Source organism: Danio aesculapii, chromosome 5 (genome assembly GCF_903798145.1).
Source record: "Danio aesculapii chromosome 5, fDanAes4.1, whole genome shotgun sequence".
Classification (NCBI taxonomy): domain Eukaryota; kingdom Metazoa; phylum Chordata; class Actinopteri; order Cypriniformes; family Danionidae; genus Danio; species Danio aesculapii.
The window spans coordinates 59,722,705-59,749,791 of NC_079439.1; the positions used below are offsets into that span (position 1 = coordinate 59,722,705).

A 27,087-nucleotide genomic window follows, 5' to 3' on the forward strand; every position below is an offset into this window, starting at 1 on the left:
CGTCAAATTAACAACACATCAATAGCATCAGTTGCAGCAGATTGACTTTAAACCAACATGTTAAACTGTCCAATACCTTTCTGGCACTAATGTACATTTAAAATAAATACAGGCCGTTGCTGAACATGGAGAATGATCTCTATTTTGTTGTCATACCATTTAACCTTAATGATTACTGAGATACAATACAGTTCTGTATATCAATGTGCCTGATATATGTGTAGATATGGTGGTAAGCTGCTGCTTGAGATCAAATGAGGCTATGAGAGAGTGGAAATCTGTAGCATAAGGTTTCTGTAGGTGGAAGTTACTAAAGATTAGAAATGGACTATCGTCCTCTGGGAATGAGGACAATAGGCTGACTATAAACTCCTCAATAACAGTACCCAGCAGAACAGGAGGCTGATAAATTACCAAGTTATGGATTTTAATTGGGGGTGTTATATGAGATGCATTAAATTCAAAGGAAAGTATTTACTTAGGATTTTGAAACAAGGAGACCTGTATCCTACCCCTTTAGTATGCGAGAGAAGAAGTAATTGCTGAATAATACAGCAGGTGATTGCAAGTCCTCCAGAGGAATTCATAGGTCTGTACCATGAAACCAGATTAGCTGGTTAGTAAGTTAATTTTTAGTGAAAAGTGTACCAATCTTGGATTTCAGGTACCATGAAGGCAGCTCAACTTTAATAATTTTTTGTCACCATGTTTTTTTTATGCTGCATGGCTAACCCATACCTGCCAACATATGTATCTGATAATCCAGAAGACCAGGGTGGGGAGGGTGGTAGAAGGGTGGGGTGGAGTGGGCTGGCCAGTGGTGGTGTTGGTGGCAATGGTGAATGGGGGAGAGGTTTCTGAATAACGCATCTTAGTAACAGTACTATGCACCAGGTTTCGGGCAGCCGCTGTGATGAGCAATCCCGGGGTTTTATGGACTGTACCAAAAAGATGAGCTTGATGAACTGGGGGTTGAAATTATGGAAGCTTTCCAGAAGAAATAACAAAACGGGAGGGTGGTGGGAGATGGGTCTGAAATACAGGAGTTTTCCGGGAAAAATGGGGGTGTTAACAGGTATGGGCTAACCTACTCTGGGACATCTTATTTTCTGAATTAAATATCATAAACTGAAATTCCATGAATCAAATATAGGCACAGTTACACATTTCTGAATAAAAGACACTTTTAGTTTTAAAGTTCAGTTTTTAGTAAGAAAATAACTTTTAAAAAAATCATATGATTTAATGGAATTATTTACTATAATTATTGTAGATGATTCATATAATGATTTCCATAACCCATTACATATATGCAACAGGTTTTAATAATTTAAGTTATATAAACATTTACAGTTATAGAGCTGCAATTTAAAGCTTTAATTATTTTTTTTTTTTTTATCAGATAAAGATTTAAATAAAGGTTAAATATGATCTTGGATTTTTTTTTCGTCTTACAGTATATATTTTCAACTATACTAAGGCCCAATCCCAGTTCTACCCCTTACCTCATCTTGTGTGTTCACGTAAAGGGGTAGGGGTGTTCCAATTCTCTTTAGCTTGAAGGCATAGGGCTAAGAGGAAGTGCTAGATAGCCCTTGAAACAGAGATTTATCAGGACCACACTCGAAACCAAGGAGTACAAAAATTTCCCAGAATACACCATCACAATGGCAGCATTACCCCATTATATCAATATGATTAGGGTTGGGACAACAGACGATTCCATCGGCGATGGTCGATTGACATCACGATGCTGAGCCGGCATCACCGATCCTCCGTCCTGCCCTGACGCAAACCAGCTCACGAAAAATACGTACCTAGGTCCCGTTTACACTAATCCATCTTAGTTTTAAAATGCCATTTTAGAACGAAAATGATCCACGTCCACACTGGCATTTCATCTAGCATTTCTGAACAGCCCTCCATCCGCTGAAAATGCACATCACGTGACCACACACACACACACACACTGTCATGCGCTTGGCTGAGCTCCAGAGAGCAGTGCACATTGGACAGTTTATCAAGGATGTATCACTTGATCGAGTCTCACTATAGTTGTAAAATATGATATTTAACGACTCTTCTGTCTTTTGAATCTATCAGGTAATGTGTCACAGCATCAGTACACTGCTTCTATCTTTCCCTTTCACGCTTGTACTTAGTAGTTTTAGTGTAAACCTAAATTGTTGGTTGGTTCCTGTTGGTTGTGCACCTTTTTTACCAACCAAGTGTGTCGACGTCATTATAACGACACAGATCACTCTGCCTATTCATGCCAGAGTCCCACGGAAAAAGTGATTGACAGGTGGCAATTTGTGTGTAACTTTATTCATTTATGATTTGGTTATGGGTAAAACAAAGACCATGCGGATCAGGCAGTTAAAATGGTAGGTTACAAATAATTAATTTGTTATGAATTAATGAATTATTCATAAATAATTAATTCACCGTTGCCTATGATGACAATGCCTTCGTCCATTGCGATGTTCCACATTAGACTTTGTGCGATGCCAAATTGGTCGACATCGCAAAACCCTAATTATGATAACATGATATATGCCTTCAGTGATTTTCTGAAGATAAATACCCACAAATAACGCAACTGGAATAACTACATGAGTCGCCGTCGTCAATCTCATATGAAGCAAGAGATCGCGATGACATATGATGATGTGTGCAGGTGTTGTAGTGGTGTCCCATTTCTTAGGGGTAAATTTTGAAGCCCTTCCTCTTCACACTCTGTTTGAAGGGACAAGGAGAAGGGGTACAAAAATAGAATCAGGATTGGGCCTAACTAACCTCTTGATCTAATAAGCAAGCTGTTTTCTTTTGGCTCTCCTCTTTCATGGACATCTCTTTTCATCTTTCTGTCTAAATGTTTTAAAATTTGTTGTATTTTTAAACCTAATCTTTCCCTGTGAATTGCACTGTGATAAGTTTTTTGATATGTGAATCCTATTATCTTTATGTTTCAAGGCCTGTGATTGGGTGTTTGCTCTGATGTCCTGCCTTTTTCTGTATGGGCTCATGAAATCAGGATCAAAGCCAGTTCAAAGTTATCGGAAAATGTTTATAATCAGTGCCGTAATGCCAATAAAGCCTTATTGCACTGTTTTGGTTTTGTCAACTCTACACTAATCCTGTAAACCTGAGTTTCTTAAGGCACCATCATGGTGCATGCCCCTGACAACAATGTTAAGAGCTAAATTAGTAGAAATGCTGGAATAAAGTCAGCTTGGTAAACAGCTGACTGGTAGTTCTAGAGCCCAACCGAAGCAGTGGAATAGAAAAGGTGCTAACAGGACACAAATTGACAATATTTCAGGTACTTCTGCCTGTGAAAACACATAGTAACCAACAGTGTAATGAAGTTCGAGAATAAAGAGGATGGATAAGTGCCTTGTTAGTTTCCTTGCTTGGTGGAGTGGCGCAGGAAGAGTCTCATGTCTTTCCCCTTGTCTGTCTTCACATGAGGCTGAATGCCACCCTTACAATCTTAATATTTAGTTTTAGCTTGAATGCATTTTCTGCCATGTGATTGGTTAATTAAGTAATTGTGCTAACTAACAGCTGAACATGTGTACATAATTAAGATTAATCATGTCATGCATTTCATAAGCTGCCTCCGAAATCGCATACTTCCATAATATATAGCACTCTAAAAACAGTATTCGAGCCGAGTCATACAATTTGATAAACAGTACTGTATGTGAGAAGTATCCAGATGACCTACTACTTCCGATGAGATTCTGAAGCAAGCATCAGATGGACGCTACGCTATTCCATGACGCCCCGCTAGAGAATTCATGAATGGGAGTGAAGCGAAGCAACTGACGCAGGAAGGTCAGTTGAGCATGACAAAATAGCGGATGTAGTACGTCCGAGTTCCATTTATACTACTGGCAGTGCTTGAAAATAGCCCCAGCTAGGGATCTAGTTAACATTTCTGAGTGTCTTTGCCATGGTATGGCAGCAAAGTTCTTTGATCATTATGCTGGAATGAGAGCCTATTCACAAGTGTGTATCACTCCGCTCACAGCAAGTGCCAAGCAGCGAAATAACTGTGGCTGTTAGACCACGTATTGTACTTTTGAGCCTTTTTTTAGATGAAAATGTAGTTGTTTAGACTGCAAGTATACAGTTTTTTGTGTATGTATAGTGACTGTTTGAAAATGTGTTTCTGTGATTTTGGAGATGGGACTTTTGGCGTGTCTGTAGCCGTTCAGCCTGTCATTGACCAACTAGCACTCCTCTTACTCACTCAATCACTCACTCCCTTTCTTTTTATCAGAGGTCACCAGAACAGATTGAACCACCTATGTTTTCTGACAATTGTTTTTCACAGCAGAAGCCCTTCCAGGTGCAACCCAGCCCTGAGAGTTTAATCCTTAGTCCTGGGAAACACCTACACACTTTTTAGTTTATCAATTTAGTTTATCCAATTCACCTATCTTGCATCTGGAGGAAACCCACACAGACATGGGGGACAACATGTACATTTCACACAGAAAGGCCTGCTTTCTACCATGAAGGCCTGCTTTGGAGCAGGTCAGCCATGTACTGTAGAATAAGTTATCAATGAAACAAAACCCTTTTAAATCCAACCCACCTCCTTGAGCCCAAAAGCTCAAACTTAGTCAAGCTAAAAGCAAACTTACCTTGGTAAAACCCAAACTGCCTTTGTGCAATAGGCCTATGATGATTAACTAAATGGGAAAAATTGAATAGAAACATTAAGATGGCAAGGTAACTAATGGTTGTGGGAAAAAAGAAGCGAAGGAAAAAATAAACATTGACACATCCCCCCATCCTGGAAAGGAATTTCTACCAGAAAGACTTTAGGAGGCAGATAAATGTTTGAACATTTATTGTGAATTGTTTGCATAAATGTAAGTTCATTACGGTCCTTTCATGAAGTCCTTTGGCGTAAGCCCCATCTATAGTGCAGAACTCTGGATGAGCTGGCAGATCCTGCCTGAAGATGAAGGCAGGGCGAAGCTAACCCCCGGAGTGGAGACGAGGCTGACCTGGTGGTGGTGGTGATGGGGAGGATGGAGGGAAACTTTCGCAACGTCACCTGAGTACAGCAAAACAGATTGTTTAGATGGGCTTATGTATAGCTGGCTTGGTTGTTATAGGCTGACGAGATAATTATTATGAATGATGTGACATCTCAGTCTTCCTTGCAGAACTATAGCTAAAGCTTTCATGGACAACATAGGCTTATTCTGAAAATGTAGTCTTATATACATTTCTGGATATTACAAATTATGTAGGCAGAAGTACGCATGGCTTCATCTCATCTTGTGGTTCCGTTTTGCGCTACAAGCTGACCGCTTCCGTATTGACGGCTTTTCTGCTGTCGCCGATGTATGTTGGTGGACTTAGACTTAGATAGGAGTTGACCATGACGAGGAAGTTCGAGTCCAGCAAAGAACGGTTGCAGAAAGTGGGTAATACAAAAACATAAGTCAAAAAATATAATAAACAAGTAAATAACAGGGTGAGAATGTGGTAAAATCTGAAAACGTGGTAAAAATCAGGCGAGGGCTTTTCTTTTTCTGGATTGCTTTTTAAAACTGTTGGTTTGGTTTACGGGAAGTGGGTGGGTAGGTGCTGGTAAATTTGTGCTTTTGAAAACACTATTGGTTGGGTTTAGGGAAGGAGGAGGGTGGGTCAGTTGATCGGTCAGTCAGTCAGTCTGTTGACAGCTGCCTCTGGTGGATTTACGCAAGAACAGCATGACACTCGTGAGAGAAAATTGAGATCTCAAAATGCATACACAGCAGCTTCTGGTGGATTTGCAGAAACAAAAACTGCAAAAAACATAGCTCCTAGGACGTATTTGGCGCTCTCCATAAATGTATAAAACGATATATTTTCATAATGAGCCTTGGTTAGGAATGGAGGTGCTATTATTGATATTTGGGAAAATCCACCAGGGCATGACTGGCAGAGACAGAGCTGATGTAAGTGGAGCCCAAGTTGGAGACTAGAAGATGAAGAGGCAGGGTAACACTGTGAGCTTATTTCTTATGAGACTAAGGAGGTGGGTGAAGTGATGAGGTTAAGTCAGAGGACTGTAATCTCGAAGTGAAGGCAGGACAATGATCGACCAACAGGGAACTACAAAGTCTCAGGTATAGTGATACAAGCTTGTCAGATCATGCTACAAAAAAAGCAAACATGCCTGCAGCCCTGCATGGCAAAAAAACAACATAAAACCTTATGGCATCAATTGTTTCTGTTACTTTTATTTATTTTAATAAGTTAATTAGGTTTCACATACCCATTTTATGTTAAACAATTTGAGATTAGAGAAAAAAATAGGTAGCAAGAATTTCTTTTACAGTGCACAATAAATCTAAATATATAAAAATGTCTTACACTAAACATAATGTAAAGTGCACAGCTTTCCAATTAGCAACTCCATAAACTTGACCTTATGAGCCAAGGCCAAACAAGGCACGTTTATGTGAAACACAGAGTGAAACACTGCAAATAAACCCTGGGAAACTTCCAGCAGCTTCCCTTGGGTATTAACTGTGATTTTCCTGATGAGATAAGATACAAATACAGGGCAACATTCTTCAGGTGCAGTTCCCTTTTGTGATTTATTTAAGATCATCCATCCATGTGTTGACCTTAACGTTTCTGAGAGAAATATGAAAAACTGCTCTCCACTGCAAATTCCACATATTCACATACTTCTGGCATGCTTAAGGACCCAAGATAAACAAAGTTCACTGCACCATTATGCAAATGTGCCCTTTAAACTGCAAGTACAGCACTTAACAAATTGTGCTTTAAGCTTGGTTTATCATTTAAAAAAATGTAATTAATTCATTATGTTTGTAGAATGACTAAGTTTTCTTCAAGATGTTCTTTCTGGAGTGCAAGTGAGGTCTCTGTTTCTATGCTCATGTGTAAACAGATCAGTCCAAGTATGTTAGATGGTCTTTTTTTCTGTGTAATTGACTTATAATACACAAGAATATCACATAAAAATGTCACATATAAAAAGTCAAATGGAAGTAAATAATGGGAAATCTCTGAAATAAACATGTAAATTCTAAAACGCAGAGGATTAAAACAAGATTGCAAAAGGGAGTGCTGGGTAAGTTTAATAAGTTTATAATAAAAATAGCATTTCAATCTAGTAATGTAATTAAGCAAGCAAGAAGGTTGCTGGTTCGAGCCTCAAGTCAGTTGTCATTTCTGTGTGGAATTTGCATGTTCTTTCCTCCTCTGGATGCTCCTGTTTCCCCCACAAGTCTAAAGACATGCGCAATAGGTGAATTGGGTAAGCTATTGGCTCGTTTCCACTGACTGGTACGGTACGGTACGGTTCGGTTTGGTACGGGTCACCTTTATCAAGCTTGCGTTTCCACTAACAAGGGTACCCTTTTGGTGGGCGTGGTGTATGACAGAAAGTTTCAGTCGACGTCATTCTCGCTGGAGGAAATGTCTACAATAAAGCTGTACGGGTCACTTACATATCATATGAGAAGCACTTCTCATAAAACAGACGCTTTACTCACATAAATACTTGTGTAGAAATGTTTATTACTAACTTTTCTATGAACATGAGTTGATGATAACTGCAGATCAATGACAGTGCGAAACAGCCTACTGTAACGTTTGTAATTATATTAAATAACTAAATAAATGAACATATATGAACACATACAGCCCCTTACAGTCTCTGATATGTTACCAATTACAGAAGAACTACACACAACAGACATTTCGTCCGTATTTGGGTACAATATATAGCCTACAGTCAGCGAAAACCTCTCATTTGTGTCTATAATCTTCAGCAGCACATGTAGCCTCTGTTAGAGAACAATTCCATCATTCTGAGTTCATATTAGTCCAAACGGTGATAATAACAATAATAATAAAATAAGGCAGTGTCTTCACATCTGCTCAAAAATTATGTGCTCCTTTTTTTCCGGCTCCTCTCTTGTTTTTTCCGCGCTTCACTCTTGCGTTTGTCAGTGTCTGACAGGATCGGGTTACAAAAGCACGTCAATAATCAAGCGCAGGTTATTATCATCAGCTCAAGAAGTTTGTTATTTCAGATATAACGTTAGACGCGCGCGAGCGCTAGCAAGAAAGCGAAACCGCTCGCGCCTCAGACTGCCTAGTAAAAAAACTTTGCGGCACAGGGTAAATCTGCTCTACTCCATGGCTTTGTGGCTGTTTATCAAGACGACAAGGTTATTTTGAGCCCGGGTCGACCATGGCTCGTTATTATATGTATAAATAATTCCGCTGTAATCTCTCGCTGTGCGTGTATTTCAAACATGGCGGGTTTTTTGTTTTCATTCTGGCTTGTTGCGTAAGCGAATGACGTATCTCTGTAAACCAATAGCGTTCAGCTGCGCGTCTAGCTCCGCCTTTTGGTACCCTTTCTCGTGTTTGGTACCCTTTCGAAAGGGTGCCGAAAAAATGGTACGGTACGGTTCGGATCGGTACGCTTTTTGACAGTGGAAACGGCTATAAAAGCGTACCAAACCAAACCGAACCGTACCGTACCACTCAGTGGAAACGGGCCATATGTAAATTGTCCGTAATGTATGTGTGTGAATGAGTGTATATAGATGTTTCCCAGTGATGGGTTGCAGCTGGAAGGGCATGAAACATGTGCTGGATAAGTTGGCGGGTCATTCCGCTGTGGCGACCGCAGATTAATAAAGGGACTAAGACGAAAAGAAAACAAATGTATGTATGTGAATGAGTGTTTATGGATGTTTCCCAGTGATGGGTTGCGGCTAGAAGGGCATCCGCTTTGTAAAACATATGCTGGATAAGTTGCCGGTTCATTCTGCTGTGATAACCCCAGATTAATAAAAAGACTAAGCTGAAAATAAAATAAATGGATGAAAGAATATGTAATTTATGGACAAGTACATTATTGTAACAGTTCTGGATTTTATTAAACATATTCTCCTATTAATTCACCTCTACCCTTTAATGCCCTGCAACTAAATAAATGCCTTTATTTTTCAGTGGATAAGTAATTTAAGAATTGTAACTAGTTACTTTGGAACTAATTGTACCTACACTTGTATTCTTCATGCCATCTTAGGTTTTTAATTAGTATAATCTATATTTACACTCAACAGCCACTTTATTAGGTGTCCAACTGCTTGTTAACGCAAATTTCTAATCAGCAAATCACATGGCAGCAACTCAATGCATTTAGGCATGTAGACATGGTCAAGACAATCTACTGCAGTTTAAACCGAGCATCAGAATGGGGAAGAAAGCTGATTTATGTGACTTTGAACGTGTCATGGCTGTTGGTGCAAGACAGTCAGGGGAGGATGGCCAGATTGGTTTGAGCTGATAGAATGCAGATACGCTACTTTGGTAGTGGCTAATGGGGATCCTGATAAATAAATAAATAAATAAATAAATAAATAAATAAATAAATAAATAAATAAATAAATAAATAAATAAATAAATAAATAAATAAATAAATAAATAAATAAATAAATAAAATAGAAAGGCAACAGTAACATAATAACCATTCGTTACAACTGAGGTATGCAGAAGAGCATCTCTGAACACATCCAACCTTGAGGCGGATTGGCTACAGCAGCAGAAGACCACACCGGGTGCCACTCCTGTCAGTTAAGAACAGGAAACTAAGGCTACAATTTGCACAGGCTCACCAAAATTGGACAATAGAATTTTAGTCAAATGTTGTCCAGTCTGATGATTGTCAGTTTCTGCTGCGACATTCAGATGGGTCAGAATTTGACATCAACAACATGAAAGCATGGATCGATCCTGCCTGATATCAACGGTTCAGGCTGGTGGTGGTGGTGTAATTATGTGGGGGGTATTTTCTTGGTACACTTTGGGCCCATTAGTACCAATTGAGCATCATGTCAACTCCACAGCTCACTTGAGTATTGTTGCTGAACATGTCCATCTCTATATGAACACAGTGTACCCATCTTCTGATGGCTAGTTCCAGCAGGATTACACACCATATCATAAAGTGCAAATCATCTCAGACTGGTTTCCTGTACATGACAATTAGTTCACTGTACTCAAATGGCCTCCACAGTCACCAGAGCTCAATCCAATAGAGCATCTTTAGGACAAGAGATTTGCATCATAGCAACTGTGTGATGCTATCATGTCAATATGAACCAAATTCTCAGAGGGAAATTTCCAGTACCTTGTTGTATCTATGCCATGAAGGATGAAGGCAGTTCTGAAGGCAAAAGGGGGTCCAACCCAACACAAGTAAGGTGTACCTAGTAAAGTGGCCAGTGAGTGTATATTGTAATGCTAATCAAGGTAATACATTAAGCTACAAGCTAAACGCTATGTATAAGTTTAGCTTACCTATTTTTGCACAGTTTCTCCTTCAGTACCTCTCAAACCTTATCTGACTGGATGGGGAGTGTCAGTGAACAGCCATTTTCTGATCACTCAAGAGATGTTCAATTGGGCTAATTTCTGGACAGAGTTGTCCTGTAGCCACTCCTTTGCTACCTTGTTGGTGTGTTTCTATTCTTTTGATAGATGAACAGTGACACCGGTCTGAGGTCCAGAGCACTCTGGAGCAAGTTTTTAACAAAACTGGCTCTGTGCATTCATCTTTCTTAAGGATATTGCACACTGAATCTGAAATTTTTGTCCATAAATTTGGTTTGTTAAAAAATGTATTCAACCTTACGTTGTGTCAATCATAATAACACAATGCCTCTGAAACTTTCATCCGTCATATAAAAATTCAAATCAGTTTTTTGTCCCATCCAAAATAGAGTTTTGAGAGGTGTCTTGACAGATGAGAACCATCATACAAGCGAAAGGCAAAATACAGAATGCTGTTGAGCCATGAGCTACAAATAACTTTATGACAAACACAGTGCATACTAAAGACAGAATGTGGCGGACAGTTGAGAACTCCTATGCTGTATTTAGTGACTGGTGCACCTCTTTCCTGCTGCTGTGCTGTTTGGTGTGTGTGTGTGTCCATACATTTGACATACTGCCAGTCTCTGTTCAGGATTTGTTTACGGAAATGTGAAGTATCACAAGCAATGTATCAAAATGTCACTGATTGAAATCCCAGATCTGTGCCTCTATACAATTCTAATAACTATTTACAGACAGTTACTTTGGCTTTATGACTTGGTTTGTGCTCTGGCATTCAGTGTAAACTGTGGGTCCTCATATAGACCAGGGAATTTCAAACTTTTAGTACAGCCCCCCCCCAAATTTGGCCAACTGATTCATTTGTGATGGCTGAGCCTGTTTCTGTTTTGTAACGTGGTTGGATTCCTGACACGACTAACCGTAAATCATCTTCCACTGTCAATAAATGTGAGCCATAGCCTACTTGCTTTTGATGTACGTACATACAGAAAATGCTGCTTCGCAAAGCCAAGTTCGCAGAGCCCTGACGCTGTGGTTGAGTCGAACATTGAGTACGTTTACATGGACACCAATACTTTAATAGATTTTAATACAATTAAGACAATCACGAAATGTAGAAGTTTTTTCCTTTCCATTCAGCATGCACTATTAAGCACTCCTCCACCAGTCCTTACTCCTAATTTGCATCTAATACCTCAGTTTGTCATGGGGGCATGAATGAAATGTTCATGAGTGAAAGTTAAACTGGCGAACTGCAGTTAAAGTCACCCTAAATTAAATGAAACTCTTACAAGAAAGCACTTCACACAAACACCTTAATTATATTATTGTATATTAAGGCAAATAACTAGATTACAGATGTCCATGTTAACGTGGTCAGTATGTCTTCAAGGTTAGTTAAAGATCCAGAAGGGCATCCTGCTGATTTGGTTCAGAAGGGCACTTTTTTTGTCAGACGGCTCACCGACTTTACTTTTATTCACCGTCATTCACTTTTAAAAGCACCCGGTCCATTTTATTTGTATGTTTTACTCGAACGCATAAACTTTACAGGTGCTTGATAGTTAGATGTGAGCTAACATTAATCAGATTCGCTCCAGTGAACACATAAATATCGTCATCATTATTTACTCGAGTGCATGTCTCGTGGGGTTTGCATGCAGTTTGAAAACCCCTGATATAGACAGCCGTGTGCCTTTCCAAATCATGTACAATACTTTACTTCAGATGAACTCCAATCAAGATGAAGCATCATCTCAAGGATGATCAGTGGGAAAGAGATCATAGACCTGAGTTCAATTTGTCATAGCACAGGCTGTGAATGTTTTTGTTTGTATAGTTTTGAAGAAAATAATTAATGAAAACAACGCTTTACATGTCTACATATAATAGGCAAGGTCAAAAACAGGTATGACAAGCAGAAACAGTACAAATGAGCATTTAAATTGAGCATGTGTATAGTTTTTCCATGTTTGTCTGCATTTTACTTTGGTGAGGAACTGGCTGCAAAGTCAAGTTTACCATAAAAAAATGTATTGCACACATGCCAGAGCCTCCTGTACCATCACAGATTCTGTCATTATAGACAAATTTCCATTTTATAAAAAGTGCTTCATGCCATATTCTACACACTAGTCATTCAGTATCTCAGTGCCCCTGGTATACAACAGGTTGTAAATGATTCAAATTAACCTGTGTCATCTGTTAAAGTAGCACTCTGCTTTTTCTTTACTTGTATCATTACTTGCCTCATTTACGTTTAATTGGCCCATTTTACAAGTCACTTAGTGTTAAACAGTTGAGTTTTACCATATTTTCTCACTCAGCCTATCTTTGCATAGATCATTGAATTGGATTAGATCATTAGCATTTCACTCAAAAAAGAGTTTTGATAATTCTTGACTGTAAAAAATATCTGTTAATTAACAGTTTACTGTGTCATAGTTGCCGGGATTCAATTCAACTTTTATCAACATTTTAGTAGTTGTAGTTATAGTTTAGTATTATAAAATAATACAATGTACAGTATATTAAATAATATATTGAAAAAAATAGTGTAAAATAACAGAAATTGTCTTGAAAGTTTATTGCAAGGTTTTTGTAGCATAATATACAACACCATCCCAAACAATATATCACTTTAATGCTAATAAAAGTCACTTTTTTCACCGTTTTTAGGTTAAAAGTTGCCAAAAGAAAGATCAAGATCTCCTAATGGAGTTCAAAAACATAAATAAACATGGGGAAAATAAAAAAACAAAAACATGAATCACAAAATATGGAAAACTGCTTATTGATGGCTATGTTTACAGTGTATTTAAAGCTTGACTCTTCTGTATTTACACTGTGTGCTTAGACTGACAGAAAATGAAAAGTTGCCGTTTTCTAGGTCCACATGGCTCAGACCTATACTCTCTTTCTGGTGTAATGTACTGTACAGTGTAATGGTTGCAGCAAACAATGATATTAGCAACTTTTCTGATGGTTAATCCTGACAATTCAATCTCCAAACACATAAAGATTCTTTGTGGGATGTAAAACGTATGCTTTTCGTTACCATTAAACTGCAAAAGTATGTTGTATTCACTTATTTTCTCTTTATTTTACTTTGTTTTATTATTATTCTACTAAAGCAGTATCTACGCTAAAAACGATCTTCACCGTGGAGCATTGAAAAGAGACCTTCTCGATTAATTTCACAACCCAATATATCTCCATTGGATACATGACTTCTGCAATAAGATATCCTCCATCGCAGGCCAATGCCACGGCCTGCACGTATCAGCTGCTGTGAGATGGAGTTGAATGATGCTGTGCCTGCAGAAATTGCAATACAATCTTTCTTCCCCATCATATGTTCAAGTGCGTATCACGAAAAGACCACTTTTATAGTGGGCGGGGGCGGATATGAAGAAAATGACACTGAAATTGCTTTTTCTTTTTCTGTAGTTTCCTATTTCTGGATTTAGTCCTACTGTGTCTTGTGATACTTTACCAGTGGCTGGTTTGTCTGGAAGTCTGTTCTCATTTATGTGTTCGCTATCATGCGCTGCCCGCAAACATGGCCCTATAAAAAACATGTCACATACTGTATCCAGCTAAACTGAGATGTATTGGACAGCTAATCAGCTCCTGTGTGCCGCTGGAAACCATTCAGTTTCATTCAGTTTAAAGTGTCACATGCTATTGATTGAGGAAAGATCTTTGAGGCTAATTGTTACCTAGCAAAGGCTGAAATCAGCTTGTCCCTTCCCAACATTATTTTAATTCGAAAGCTTATTGTATCTCTGCCTTCACCTAGATTTCCCAAGAGGCCGAAGTCGTACCCTGATAACAGAACATACTTTATGCCTGGAGCACTGAAACACACTGACCTGCCAATCACAACATAAGGATCAAGGACACACATGGATTAGCATAATACGTGTGTAGTATAGATGTAAACAGTTGTCATACTTGCCCATAGCTATTGTTCATTTAAATTGAATATATTAGGTTGGATCTTTTGAACGTTCTATTCAATAAAAATCTACATTTTTACAAAAATATGAAGTAGCACAACAATGTATACAATGATGTTTAAACTGATATTAATAATACAAATGTTTCCTGTAACAATCAGCATATGAATCCCTGTACTACAAAACCAGTCAAAAGGGTAAATTTTTGGAAAATGGAAGTTTATGCATCATCTGAAAGTTAATAAATAAAATAAATAAATAAATAAGCTTTCCATTCATGAATAATTTATTAGGATAGGACAATAATTGGCTGAGATACTCCTATTCAAATTTGGAATCTGAAAGTAAAATATTAATTCATTCATTTTCCTTTGGCTTAGTCCCTGTGTTCATCAGGGGAATGAACCGCCAACTTATCCAGCATATGTTTTACACAGTGGATGCCCTTTCAGCTGCAACCCAATGCTGGAAAACACACACACTCCTACACTACGGCCAATTTAGTTCATCCAATTCACCTATACCACATGTCTTTGAACTGTGCGTGAAACCGGAGCACCTAGAGGAAACCCATGCCAACACGAGGAGAATACGCAAACTCAACACAGAAATGCCAACTGACCAAGCTGGGACTTGAACCAGCAACCTTCTTGCTATTAGGCGAAGGTGCTAACCACTGAACCACTGTGTCGCCCTAGAGTAAAAGATTAAAATAAATAAAAATGAAAGCCAAATTCTATTCTCCGCTCATTGCCAATCAAAAAAAAAAAAAAAAAGAGTTTTGATGTAGAACAATTACTGAATATCTCCATGGAACTTGCTTATGATTTTTGCCATAAAAGCAAAAAATCTTAATTTTGATGCTTACAGTTTTTTGCTACATATCCTAATCAGGGCTTGACATTAACTTTTTTAATCACCAGTCACTGTGGCTAGTAGATTTTCAACATTACTAGCCACTCACCATTTTCACTAGCCACAGCTTTGTTGGAAAAATATATTATTTATGCATAATTTTTTTCATGCTAAAATTACTTGATTTATATGTTGTGTTATGTCCACGTGACTTCATTTCACTGTTTTGTGTGTTGTTTATGACTTGCTCAATGAGCATGAGCAAATTGGTAGTGGTTTCATGGTGTTGCATCGCAATTAGTTATTATTTCACTTGTCTTTTTAGGGCTCAACATTAAGTATGTACCAAGTTTTCCTCTGGCCACACCAAAAAAAATTCTTAGTTACAAATTTTAAATAATTAGAAAATTTCAAAAACTAGCAAAAATATATTATAATACACATACACTTTTTATTCAACACTTATTTAAAACTATCTAACATTTATTAAAAAACAAATTTGACATTTTACAACAAATTATTGTCATGTATATTGTCATGTTATTGTCGAACTTTGCTTTTAAGAAAACTACAATTATTTTCAGCCAGCCAATTTGGCTAGTGGGAGTGTCTACTCACATTTGGCTTCTTGGCGGGTGTTATTGTCAAGCTCTCATCATAATCATTAGTGAATAAGACCCAATGGTTTGTGTCTAACTTTTACTTTCTGTGGCAAGTAGCCATGTAAAAAGCAGGATAAAGTACATCCAGCTGATTATTATCAGCCCACAAGGCTTACCAACATTCCGATACAGAGAAAAGCCGTTACATAAGACTGATAAATATTTCTGGCTACATGATTCGTGATCTCCAGAAATGTAGATAGGGATACGTTTTCAGAATGAGCCTATGTTGATTGAAGGGATTTATTATGCCTAAATTATGCCTTATTATGCTAAAAAAAAATGTCTGGATGTGCTTTATTCATTCAGTGGCGTTAATGACGAGCATATATTGTATATGAAGTGTATATGAAGTGTAAATGAAATAATAATCCGAATAAATTATTTCAGACAGTAACAATCTGTGATAATATTATATTATATTATATTATATTATATTATATTATATTATATTATATTATATTATATTATATTATATTATATTATATTATTAAAGTTATTAAAAATGCTGCTTACAAAATCTTCTAAAAATAGAAAATATTAACATGCCCTCTGTCTTGTAATGATTTCTTCCTAATCATCAAAGAATGAATATGTGCAAAACATGCAATTCGGATGAGTGGCCCTGAGATAAAGCTAGACGCTATGTGGTTCATCGATTGTTGTTGGTCAAAGCCAAATGGAGGGTCTGCTCTTTTGTCTTTGACACAGACATCATTTTGCCGTTATGCATCAATCATTGGCTCTGACTTGCTCCATTGAGTCGGTGACACCATCGACACACACATTTACCAAAGTAATGCTGCACAGGTGGAGGCAAACCAATATAGATTGTTGCTAAAAAAAAAAAAAAGGACAGGGAGATCGTTTCAGTAAAAGGCCATTTGTTTTATTTCTGTACTCGTTGGTAGTTTGTCTTAAAGGAAAACTTTTTTTGAATAGCTCTGAATACTTAGTTTTCCCATTTTCAATCCATTCAGCAGATCTCCGGGTCAATTTTAGCTTAGCTTAGCATAAATAATTGAATCTGATTAGACCATTAGCATCTCTCTTTAAAAAAGTTCTAATATTTTCCTAATCAAGGAACTATTGATTATTACACTTTTCCCTATTCAAAACTATTTAAGTGACATGTCTAGTGTATTTTATTAGTCTTTGCTGGAACTACCTGTGTGTTTCAGCGAAAATAATGCACATCCTTCAGCCAATCAGAATCAAGAATTTCAACAGACCATGGTATATATAGTTGAAGAGAGAATTATTAGCCACAGTATTTTCACAGTATGTCTGATAATGTTTTTTGCTTCTGGAGATAGTCTTATTTGTTTTATTTCGGCTTGCCTAATTACCCTAACCTGCCTAGTTAACCTAATAACCTAGTTAAGCATTTTAATGTCACTTTAAGCTGTATAGAAAATATCTTGTAAAATATCTAGTAAAATATTATTTAATGTCCTCATGGCAATTAGAAATGAGTTATTAAAACTATTATGTTTTAGAAATGTGTTGAGAATCTTCTCCCCATTAACAGAAATTAGGGAAAAAAGTGTAAACTGTATATATAATTTTGTTAATGGTTTTTTTCCACAGAAGCCCTAGCACTCTCTTGTTTGAAATCCCTTAAATTACAGGGCATAATAAACAGAAAACTGGCATATACAGCATATTCAATGTGGCAACCAAATAGTATTTGAATAAATCCGGCACAGCTTTAATTACACATGAGAATTGCCTCCCTATGCTCGTATCTTCAGTCTCGCTGCTCTTTCCTGTCAGTTTGAGATGTTGATTTTGGAGGAAGAATAGATCTTGCTGTGTAAATTCCAAATCAATACAAGACAGCTATTATGCCACTATTCACACAGAAAAATCAATTCTGTTTCAGCAGCTGTCCGATGTTATGGAGCTTAGAAGAGAGAATGGTGGAGGGATGGCAGATGTATTCAGTAATGCTTCAAATATTATGCAGGGCAAATGAAGACGGGTGTGATTTTGAGAGTGTTCGATGAATGTTGCGCACTGATTGTTCGTTCACAATGCTCAATGTCACACACATTGTGCTCATGTGCATGTGATTCCCTGTTCTCATTAATTTTCTTTTCCTTGGTGTCTTGCAGCTTTTGTAATTGTATGATATTGAATCTTTTATTAAACAGTAACAAAACATGTCATGTTAAAATAAATGACCTCTCACTGTGGACTCTTTAATTCTGGCAAGTTTAGTTCTGTTGCACGAGTTAAGCTTAAAGGGGACAATGAATCTAAACTATTATTCTTGGACAGCAGAGGAAATTGAAAGCAGAGCCCTTTCTTCTTTTTAATTTTATTACAATATACTGCATCTTTAATGAACACAATTATTAAAAATAATATTAAAATAAATTATTTATTGGTATTTAATGATCAATTAATTGTCCAAATAAGTGAAAATAATAAAATATAACATGTAGACTGCTATATAACAAAATAAATGTGACATAGAACATTAAAAGACGTAACTTCTGCGACAATGTGTTCACATGTTAAAGGGAATATTCATCCAAAAAATGTATTCTTTCATCATTTACAGTACTCCCCTTTTACTTGTTTAACATTTTTCATGAGTTTCTGTCTTGTGTTAAACACCAAAGAAGATATTTTGAAAAATGTTAGAAACTTGTACTCATTGGCTACTCATAGTATTTGTTTTTTCTACGATGGAAGAAAATGATCTATTATGGAAATCAGCTTTCATCAAAATAACTTATTTTGTCTTTAAACATTTTTGAATACATATTTTTAGGAAGAATATATAACCAAGTGTGCCGCACACCTCCTTTTGAGTGAGGCTCCCGGCCGTTAGATCGCCTCCTGGGGGCTGGCTGCAGTACAAGTCATAAACGCCGCCTCCTCTGCGATACTTGAGCCCAAATAAAAAAAATAATTACACTTGCAATAAAATATCCCGAAAGATGGTTTTGGTCAATAGAGGCACTGGTTATCAAGCTGATATAGGTGCAGATCTTCATTTTTGTAAAGAGGATGTTTTTAGCCAGTAATTTAATGCTTGAAAAACGGGGCGTGTCATCGTGATTAACAGTTGTGATTGACAGCTTCTCTAAGCAGACCGTCGGAGCTTCGGGAGGACTTTGAAGTACCAATGTTTGATTTCTGTGTTATTTTAACATGATAAAATGAGTTGTTCAGCAGTAAACTATACTTTCTGACCTACAGGATCTGATGGATCACTGTTTATTTGGTTAAATGTGGGCTTTTGTTTGCTGATACACGGCGAACGTTATTATGTCAGGGAAAACAAGTGATCATTATCTAGCAGTTATTCTTTTTATGGGTCTGCAAATAATAATTAGGAAGACAAAACTAATGTTAACCGATGTCCACATCGATCTCCTGTAACGTTATTTGAACTTAATTTAAAGGATGTCTCTGATATTTTGAGTTTTGGCATGTTATTGTGTTAATCTACTGAATTTTGCTGTTTCAAAATGATTAAACATTCTAGAAAGATAATCATATATAACAAATCGAGCTGTTAATGTTATTTATTATTTATATACAACATTTACCATTGGCTTTTTTATTTTAAAACTCCTAATAAACATTAAAATTACTGTAAATTGCTCTTTACCAAATATAATTAAGGCATAGAATAAACCAAACGAAAGCGGAAGCAAAAAAACAAACTATACAAGCAATGTTGCAGAAATATTTTTTTGTGCTCATAGCTTAGTCTAATTCAGGCTATAGTGTATAAAAGATCATTTATTTCTGCAGTCCAACATATATTGTTTTAATTAAATTATTATTAACAACATACATCACACAGTTTTTTTAAAATAAATTGTGTATTATTGCGTGTTTTAAATGTAAGTGCTTATATTTATTTAGCGAGTCTTTGTTATAGTGTAGATACCGGCTCCAATTTCATCAGATTTTTGTGACAATTTACACCAGTCATGAGGTGTTTTGCATTCAAAGCGTTTAATGGGTAAAGGTGCTGTCGCATCGCCCATATTTTTTTACAGTCATTGTATGTAACCTGACTCGTCCTTTTTTATCTAATGTGCTACTGCAGCCAGAAAGATACTTATGTTATTAATTATCAGTGTTATTCTAACATTATGTTTAGTTTAAATGAAGCCTATGCCATTCAGATGCTAATGTACAAATATGGATGTGTACACTTCAGCAGTTTAAACAGCTTAACCTTTTACCGCAGTTCACAAACAGTGTGTTTAGTTTAGCTACAAACAGATGTTTGTGACATTACATTTCACAATAACTAAGATCTAAGTGGACTTACTGTAGTGGCGTAGTCTATTGGTCTGTGTTTTGCAAAGCATGTGTTTTAATTGTGTTTGTGTCACGCTGTGAAATTGTGAAGCACTTTGGACTTTTATAAATGTGAACTAGAAATAAAATGTTGTTGTCATTGTTGGTTTAACCGCAGACACTCAAGCTGAGAGGATCTCCTGTTTTTGACTCATTTTGACTCAGTTTGTAAATTCAGGGAATCCTTTACTATAGATTTGCTTTGAATGGATTATTTGAATCAGTGACAAAAGAACATGAGATGCAATTAGATCTGTCCACTTCACAGACTTGTGGACTGGTTTAACATGTTAACTAAAATGATTTAGCTTGTTCATAAATGGGAAAGTGCTAGCCTAAAATTTTGGCTTCAAAATATATATATGAAATGTTTTCAAAAGTAATATTTTGTTTTGAACTGAATAAAAATTCTCAGATAAAGTACTTAAAGGGATAGTTTACTCAAAAATAAAACTTCTGTCATCATTTACTCACCCTTCACTTGCCACAAACAAGTTCAAATTCTTTTCTTCTGTAGAACACAGTCTGATAGATCATAATTTTAGTCCATAGGTTTAGTGGCAAATATATCCTTTGCTGTAAAAAATGGTGGTGATTTTAATGTAATAAAATGCTTCAGTAGAAATATGTATCCTGGTTAACAGTAGGTTTCCTTAATATATATGGTCAAAGTCCCTTTAAGACAAGTCATTTCACTCAGCGGCCTTCTTGAAACGCCTCTTGGGCGGCATGCTCGGGCATTCTGTCTGAATGGGGAAACATCAAATTCTCCAAAACTGTTTGCCATGCTTACGATTACATTAAATATTTGGAAACACCAATAAAATTAAACAACAACCGTCCCATAAGTTTAATTTCTAAACGTCCGAATCAAACAAATCACAACACCAACCTCATTTATGGCCGTTCTACACATTATCGTCCTCTGGATAATGATTTGTCTGATCACGCTGGTCTTCTGAAGTAATCCACAACTTGGTCTTGATGGCGAATCTCCTCCAGGAACGACAGCGACTCTTTGTTTACAAGTTTATGGGCATTTGAGTAGTTGCTGTCATGTGATGTGCGTTTGACAGGACGGACCATGCCTCGCGTTTGTTTCATACAGATTACAAAACCAGAAAACTTTTTTTCTCTAGTGCACTTGGTTCAATTAAAAGTACAGATTTCAAGCTTTATTTGGATATATTTCTAATGTCTGGGAAGCAAGTATTCACTGAGATTCCAGTGTGTTTGTTGAGCACCAAACTGTCTTAAAAGCACACGTCTTGTCCGAGCTAACTATAGTCTATAGCAGGGGTAGGGAACCTATGGCTCGGGAGCCACACGTGGCTCTTTGACCAAAATATGTGGCTCTCCAGCTGTCTTCCCTTCAATAAAAAATTAAAACGTTCACTAAAAATCAGTTTACCTTTTTGTTGAACATTTTTAAGGCAAAATGAACAAGAATAAAAGGATGTTTCAACCAATGCGCATGTGCGGTGCTGTGGACTAACTTGAATCGCAACACCAATAAAGGGCATGTCATTTACATTCTGATGGTAACCTTGTGCCATAAAATTCAAACAATGTTCATGAGTGGTGAAAAGAAAGAAGTCCTACAAATTGTCCTTTATTAATACATGTACTTGCTCAATATGTGATGCTTCATATATATCCCTAATGGCTCTTTAAAAAAATGCATTTGCCAAAAAAATTCTAAATGGCTCTTTCCTGAAAAAAGGTTCCTGACCCCTGGTCTATAGCGATCAAAGATTGGCTCCTGTACTAGTAGGTTGGGCTTTGTTTGCAATATTGACCGTTACACTTTTCCCCATTGAAAACTATATGTGACATGCCTTGAGTATTCTACAGTCTTTGATATGGTGAATAACCATAAATTGACTTTTTCAGAATTCCATGCATGCCATTACTATGGTTCTTTTTCGTTTTTTTCTTATGAGTTCAGTTTCGTGTGTGTTAACCATCATGGTTATTAGTAGTTGTGTGAATAAAACTGAGCTCCTTCTATATATTATGTTTGTTTCTTTGCTTGTGGGAAAAGTTCTTTGTGATGAGCACTGGTTCATTATGTGACATTCTCATCCACAGTTGTTTATGTTTGTGTTTTTATCTTTATAACAAAATTACTATGTATTGATGTCAGTACTTCAAATCAATGGTGCTTGGCATTAGAAATTAATGAAATACAGCAGAAAACATATTATAGAGTAGTTGGAGCTACATTCTGCTTGTTTTGGATGTTTTGGAATTTATGTTCTATATTTTTCATGGTAAAATTCTTCTAACCACAGCTTTGTTTTTTACCATAAATTCAATGGATTTTTTAAAGTGTAGAAATGACAGGCTTCAGCTTTAAATGACAGCCTCTGATCACAACATTCCCTTTTGCCTTGGCATGTTACTGCTTGCCTTCATTCTTTGTTTGAGGCATTGACTGACAGTGAATTATGTCTCTCAGTTTCAGGATTCTTCCCTGGCCACAGCTCATGGATTTCCTCACGGAGTATCCCTACAATGACACTTATTATGACAACGGGACCGGGGCCCTCAACGGCACAAGCTGCGAGGCCAAGCATCAGTATAACTACTATGCCATGCTCCTGACTCTCCTCATCTTTGTCATTGTCTTTGGCAATGTGTTGGTGTGTATGGCAGTCTCTCGAGAGAAAGCGCTGCAGACCACCACTAATTACCTCATTGTCAGCCTGGCGGTGGCAGATCTTCTCGTGGCCACATTAGTTATGCCCTGGGTGGTGTATCTTGAGGTAAGAAACATTAATTGTGTCATATGGAGCCAGATTTCAGGGTGGCTAGAAGTAACCTCAGACTGTTGCTGCATCCCAATATGCCTATTTATAGTACGTCCTGAAAATATATAACTTTTTTGTCGAATAAGTTTTATTTGGTCATCAAGCAGACTTAAAATAAAATTCCACAATAAATTTTCTGATATGTACAGAAACTTAAAAATTTCCAAACAGAACCCACATTGAGTAACACCTGCACTATGAGTATACAAATACACTGATAATCAATACAACTTTTTAGTTTTAATACATTGCTTTAGGTAATAGGCCTTTTCTTCTGTCACTTCATGAAAAATTCTAAGACTTGTGCAAACTGCCTTTTAAAGGATATTTGGTTCATTATAAGTGCAGCTTAGCTATCAATTCCTCAAGCAGTAGTTAAACAGTTGGAGAAATAGTCTTCTTCTAGAACAATAATAACAGCTTTTTGACTGTTATGACACAATATGTACGGAATTTCTGTTTTGCACTGCTAATATTTATTTAAGACAAAGTACATACTTTTGAGTGAGTAACAGAAGAGTATGCAAGCTTTGGGATGCACTACGTCCTCATTGGTTTACCGATATGTTGCTTAGTTACATGCCCTGTCGATGATTTTTGTTTATTTATATGATTTTCATATTTTTAATATGATTTTTTTCATATTTAATTTTCTATTACTGAATAAGCAACATCAGGTTCATCTACCATAACTCTTTTATGTAAAATCACCCCAGGTGTTTGCATTCAGAAATTAATGGCCAACATGTCTTAAAGGTGCAGTATGTAAGTTTGACACCCAATGGTTGAACTAGGTATTGTACACCTGGTTCAAAACACACGCAAGCACAGGTTGCTAGATTGTCAACAGAAGTGTGAAGTGGTAGGTCTTGAGTGTCAAGCCTAAAAGCTTATTTAAACTGTGTTCTAAATAAAAGCAATTGCACGTAATAGAAAGAATAGAATATTTATTTTGTTCAAACCAACACCTGAAAATTATATTTTAGAAATGTCTTCTATTTCTTGCAGATGAACAGCAGGATAAACTGACAATATTTACCTCATGTGCTTTATTCAGTGTTAAATGCTAATAATTTGAATGCCATTTTACATGACATTTATTGCCATACTACTGAAAGCAGCAGCAGATAGTTTACCTCAGATCTTAAAAATAAGATAACTGTTTGATATTGAACTTTAGAACTGTTACTCAGTGCAAACCAGCACATATTCAGCATGTACATTTAATAACTTTAAAAAGGTTTTAAATGTATTAATTAGATTATAAATCTTACCATTTCATTTGGGGATTGCAATAAGTATACCATTCTGTGCTTCTGAATGGCTGTATTTAAATTTCTGTCATGTTTCATCTGGTGCAAACAGCCAAATTGCTTATCACATAGCGTGTTGTTATGACACAGGGTTACAATGTAACCTGCCCACCTAATGTTTACATTATATTTATATTATTTGATAATTAATAACTTAATGTGGAACTCTGAATCTGCGTCTCATTTCTGAGGCTGCTACTGTCCACCAAAGGTCCCATTTCGGTTGTGGATGCACACTTTGAGAGCCTTCCTGACTGAATGAAATGTGCTGTTTTCCACCAAGTCAACCTGGGGTGCTGAAATAATTGGCTAAACTGGCAGTGGCACTGGCAGTTAAAAGAACCAAAACAAAGACAGTGTTCTGGCAACACATGTTCAAAGCAGAATAGCTGACTTCAGCATTGTTTTGCAGATAAACAAGTATGTCCACTTAGCGTGTTTTTTAAACATCTGCAATCATATGGTATATTTTTGGTTTAGAAGAGTCAAAAACTTAAGCACAGCACCTTTAATAAAAGTTCATATTGTTGCTGCAGATGAAATTTAATATGGAAAACTTTATTAAAATATTTTCCAGTAGGTCAGATCTTATTTAACAGTGAGTCAAATATCTATTCCAAAGCCTCTCCATTTAATGGTCGGCCTTCTGCACTCATCATGTTTGTCATTTGTTAACACTTTTTACCCGCATTCGTAGTTCTAATCAAATTGACAAATGTATCGTGGGCTATATTGGTGATTAGAGCGAGCACGGATCTGCACTTCAAAATATTACATAATGGAAATAAGTAAACCACCCAGGAAACTTTGGCATACTCAATCAAACATACTATGATTTGGAACATTTAATTCTATTTTCAAATACTATTAAGGATGGATAGTTTGGGATTTGTGATGCAGCATGTTGGAAAAATGAGCCCCAACATTGACTTTTAAACACTAAGGAAATGAGGCATGATTCGAAGAGTCTGGAAATTGTTTAAATATGTACTGTTGAATGAATTTAACAGGAAATCTTTTACAAACACCTTCAGGACATGTCTCAAGGGTTTCAGTAAGCTGTAGCCTTTCAGATTTTCGACAGCACGCAGCTTTTGTGTCAGCTCTGTGATTTCCAGCTCCCAGATAGCCGATTGATCTGCCCCTTGTCCTTGAAACAAATTGTACATCAGACTGTAATTTGTAGCCCCACAAAGGTTCCACAGGAACTTGAAGACTAAATGAGCTGTAGCAATGCATCCATAGGGTAATTTCACTTTTTCTCCTTGCGTCCTTAGTTTCGAAATGTGATGCAAAATAATTTTGACACAGCTGAAATGATTCTCCTTGCAAGAAAAAAGGTCAAAGGCATTTTGGTGTCTGCATTAAATTACAAAAGTGATTTTATATTCATAGAAAGCATATTTAATGCACAGCGTCTGCTTTAATGTTTCAAATACGTTTTTGTAAAAAGCCAATTTCAAAACATGGGTGAAATAACGTTTCCTTATTATTCAGCCTAACAGATACATTTATTTCAAACTGAAATGCTACCTTTTAGAACATATATTTGAAAAAGTGTTTGTACTAATATTATAGATTATACAGTATACAATAAGTATACAATTATATTTGAGAAGTTTATTAGTTTAGTTTATAATTGATGCTGACAAAAGGGTGAAGCCCCTAGAAATACAATGACAATTAATTAGCTTTTCAGGGCTACCAATTGTTACATTTTGATATGTCATTGAATGATTATTGTTGTATGTTACATATAAAATAGAAATTACAAATTAAAATCCAACTTGTTAAAATCTCAAAATATTATACTATATGTAAAATGTTTTTTTTTTTTTTCTTTAACATTTTTATTAATTAATTTTTGGGTGCGCTTAAAGAGCATTGGATGATTAAACATGCCATTTGTAAATAAAAGTGAGCAGAGAATACAATTTATTGGCTCTATTTTAGTGCATGGCGCAAAAGCATTAAGGGCATGTCCGAATCCACTTTTTATGGATGGGAAAATACGCTCTGCGCCCCAGCGCATGGTCTAACAGGGTTGTGCCTATTCTCTTAATGAGTTATAGGTGTGGTTGAGCATAATGTGCATTAAACCAGTCAGAGTCTCATCTCCCATTCCCTTAAAAAGTCAGTTGCCTTGCGCCATGGTGCATTTGCTATTTACATGGCGGACTTTCTAAGTGGAAAAACTGAATGCTTTACTAGCGAGAAAACAGTTAAACAGACCATCTGCCACGCGAGGATAAAGAACAAGCCTCCTCAAGTCGGCCTCTTTACTTTCTCTTTAGTTTACTTTTACTCTTTGCTTTACTCTTTCACTTATGTGGATAAGAAAACGGTGTTGTACGCACTCAGCTGAAGACATCCATTAGCCTACATAGTTAATTATGTTTGTTAAGCGCAAAGATTTGTTACAAAACTATTTCTGAATTCAGCTCTAATTTCCAGCAAACGAATAAATGAACAATAATAACGAAGTGTGGTCAAAAACACGTTCTCTCCAAACACATGTTCTATTCTTATGCCCCATATGATGTTGCAGACATCTCCACAACCTGACAGATGGACAAATCTAAACTTGTTTTTATTTAAACAAATATAAATATGCATATAATAAATAATACAAATAATAATATTAACATTATACAAATTGTCAAGAATAAACTGAAAAAGCCACCCAAGATGAAGAAGGCATGAAGGTAGTGTTTTTTATATTTATGTTCATTCAATTATTCATTCA

The 27,087-nt window shown here is 36.5% G+C and overlaps 1 protein-coding gene across 1 annotated transcript in view; it reads left to right on the plus strand.

The window, feature by feature from the left end:
* The window catches only part of drd2b (dopamine receptor D2b), a 110,994-nt gene that overhangs the window by 40,456 nt on the left and 43,451 nt on the right, over positions 1–27,087 (plus strand). The window contains exon 2 of the mRNA XM_056458572.1: positions 22,677–22,983. Within this exon, the coding sequence (XP_056314547.1) occupies positions 22,705–22,983 (279 nt within the window). The 5' untranslated portion in view covers positions 22,677–22,704. The remainder of the gene's footprint in view (positions 1–22,676; positions 22,984–27,087) is intronic.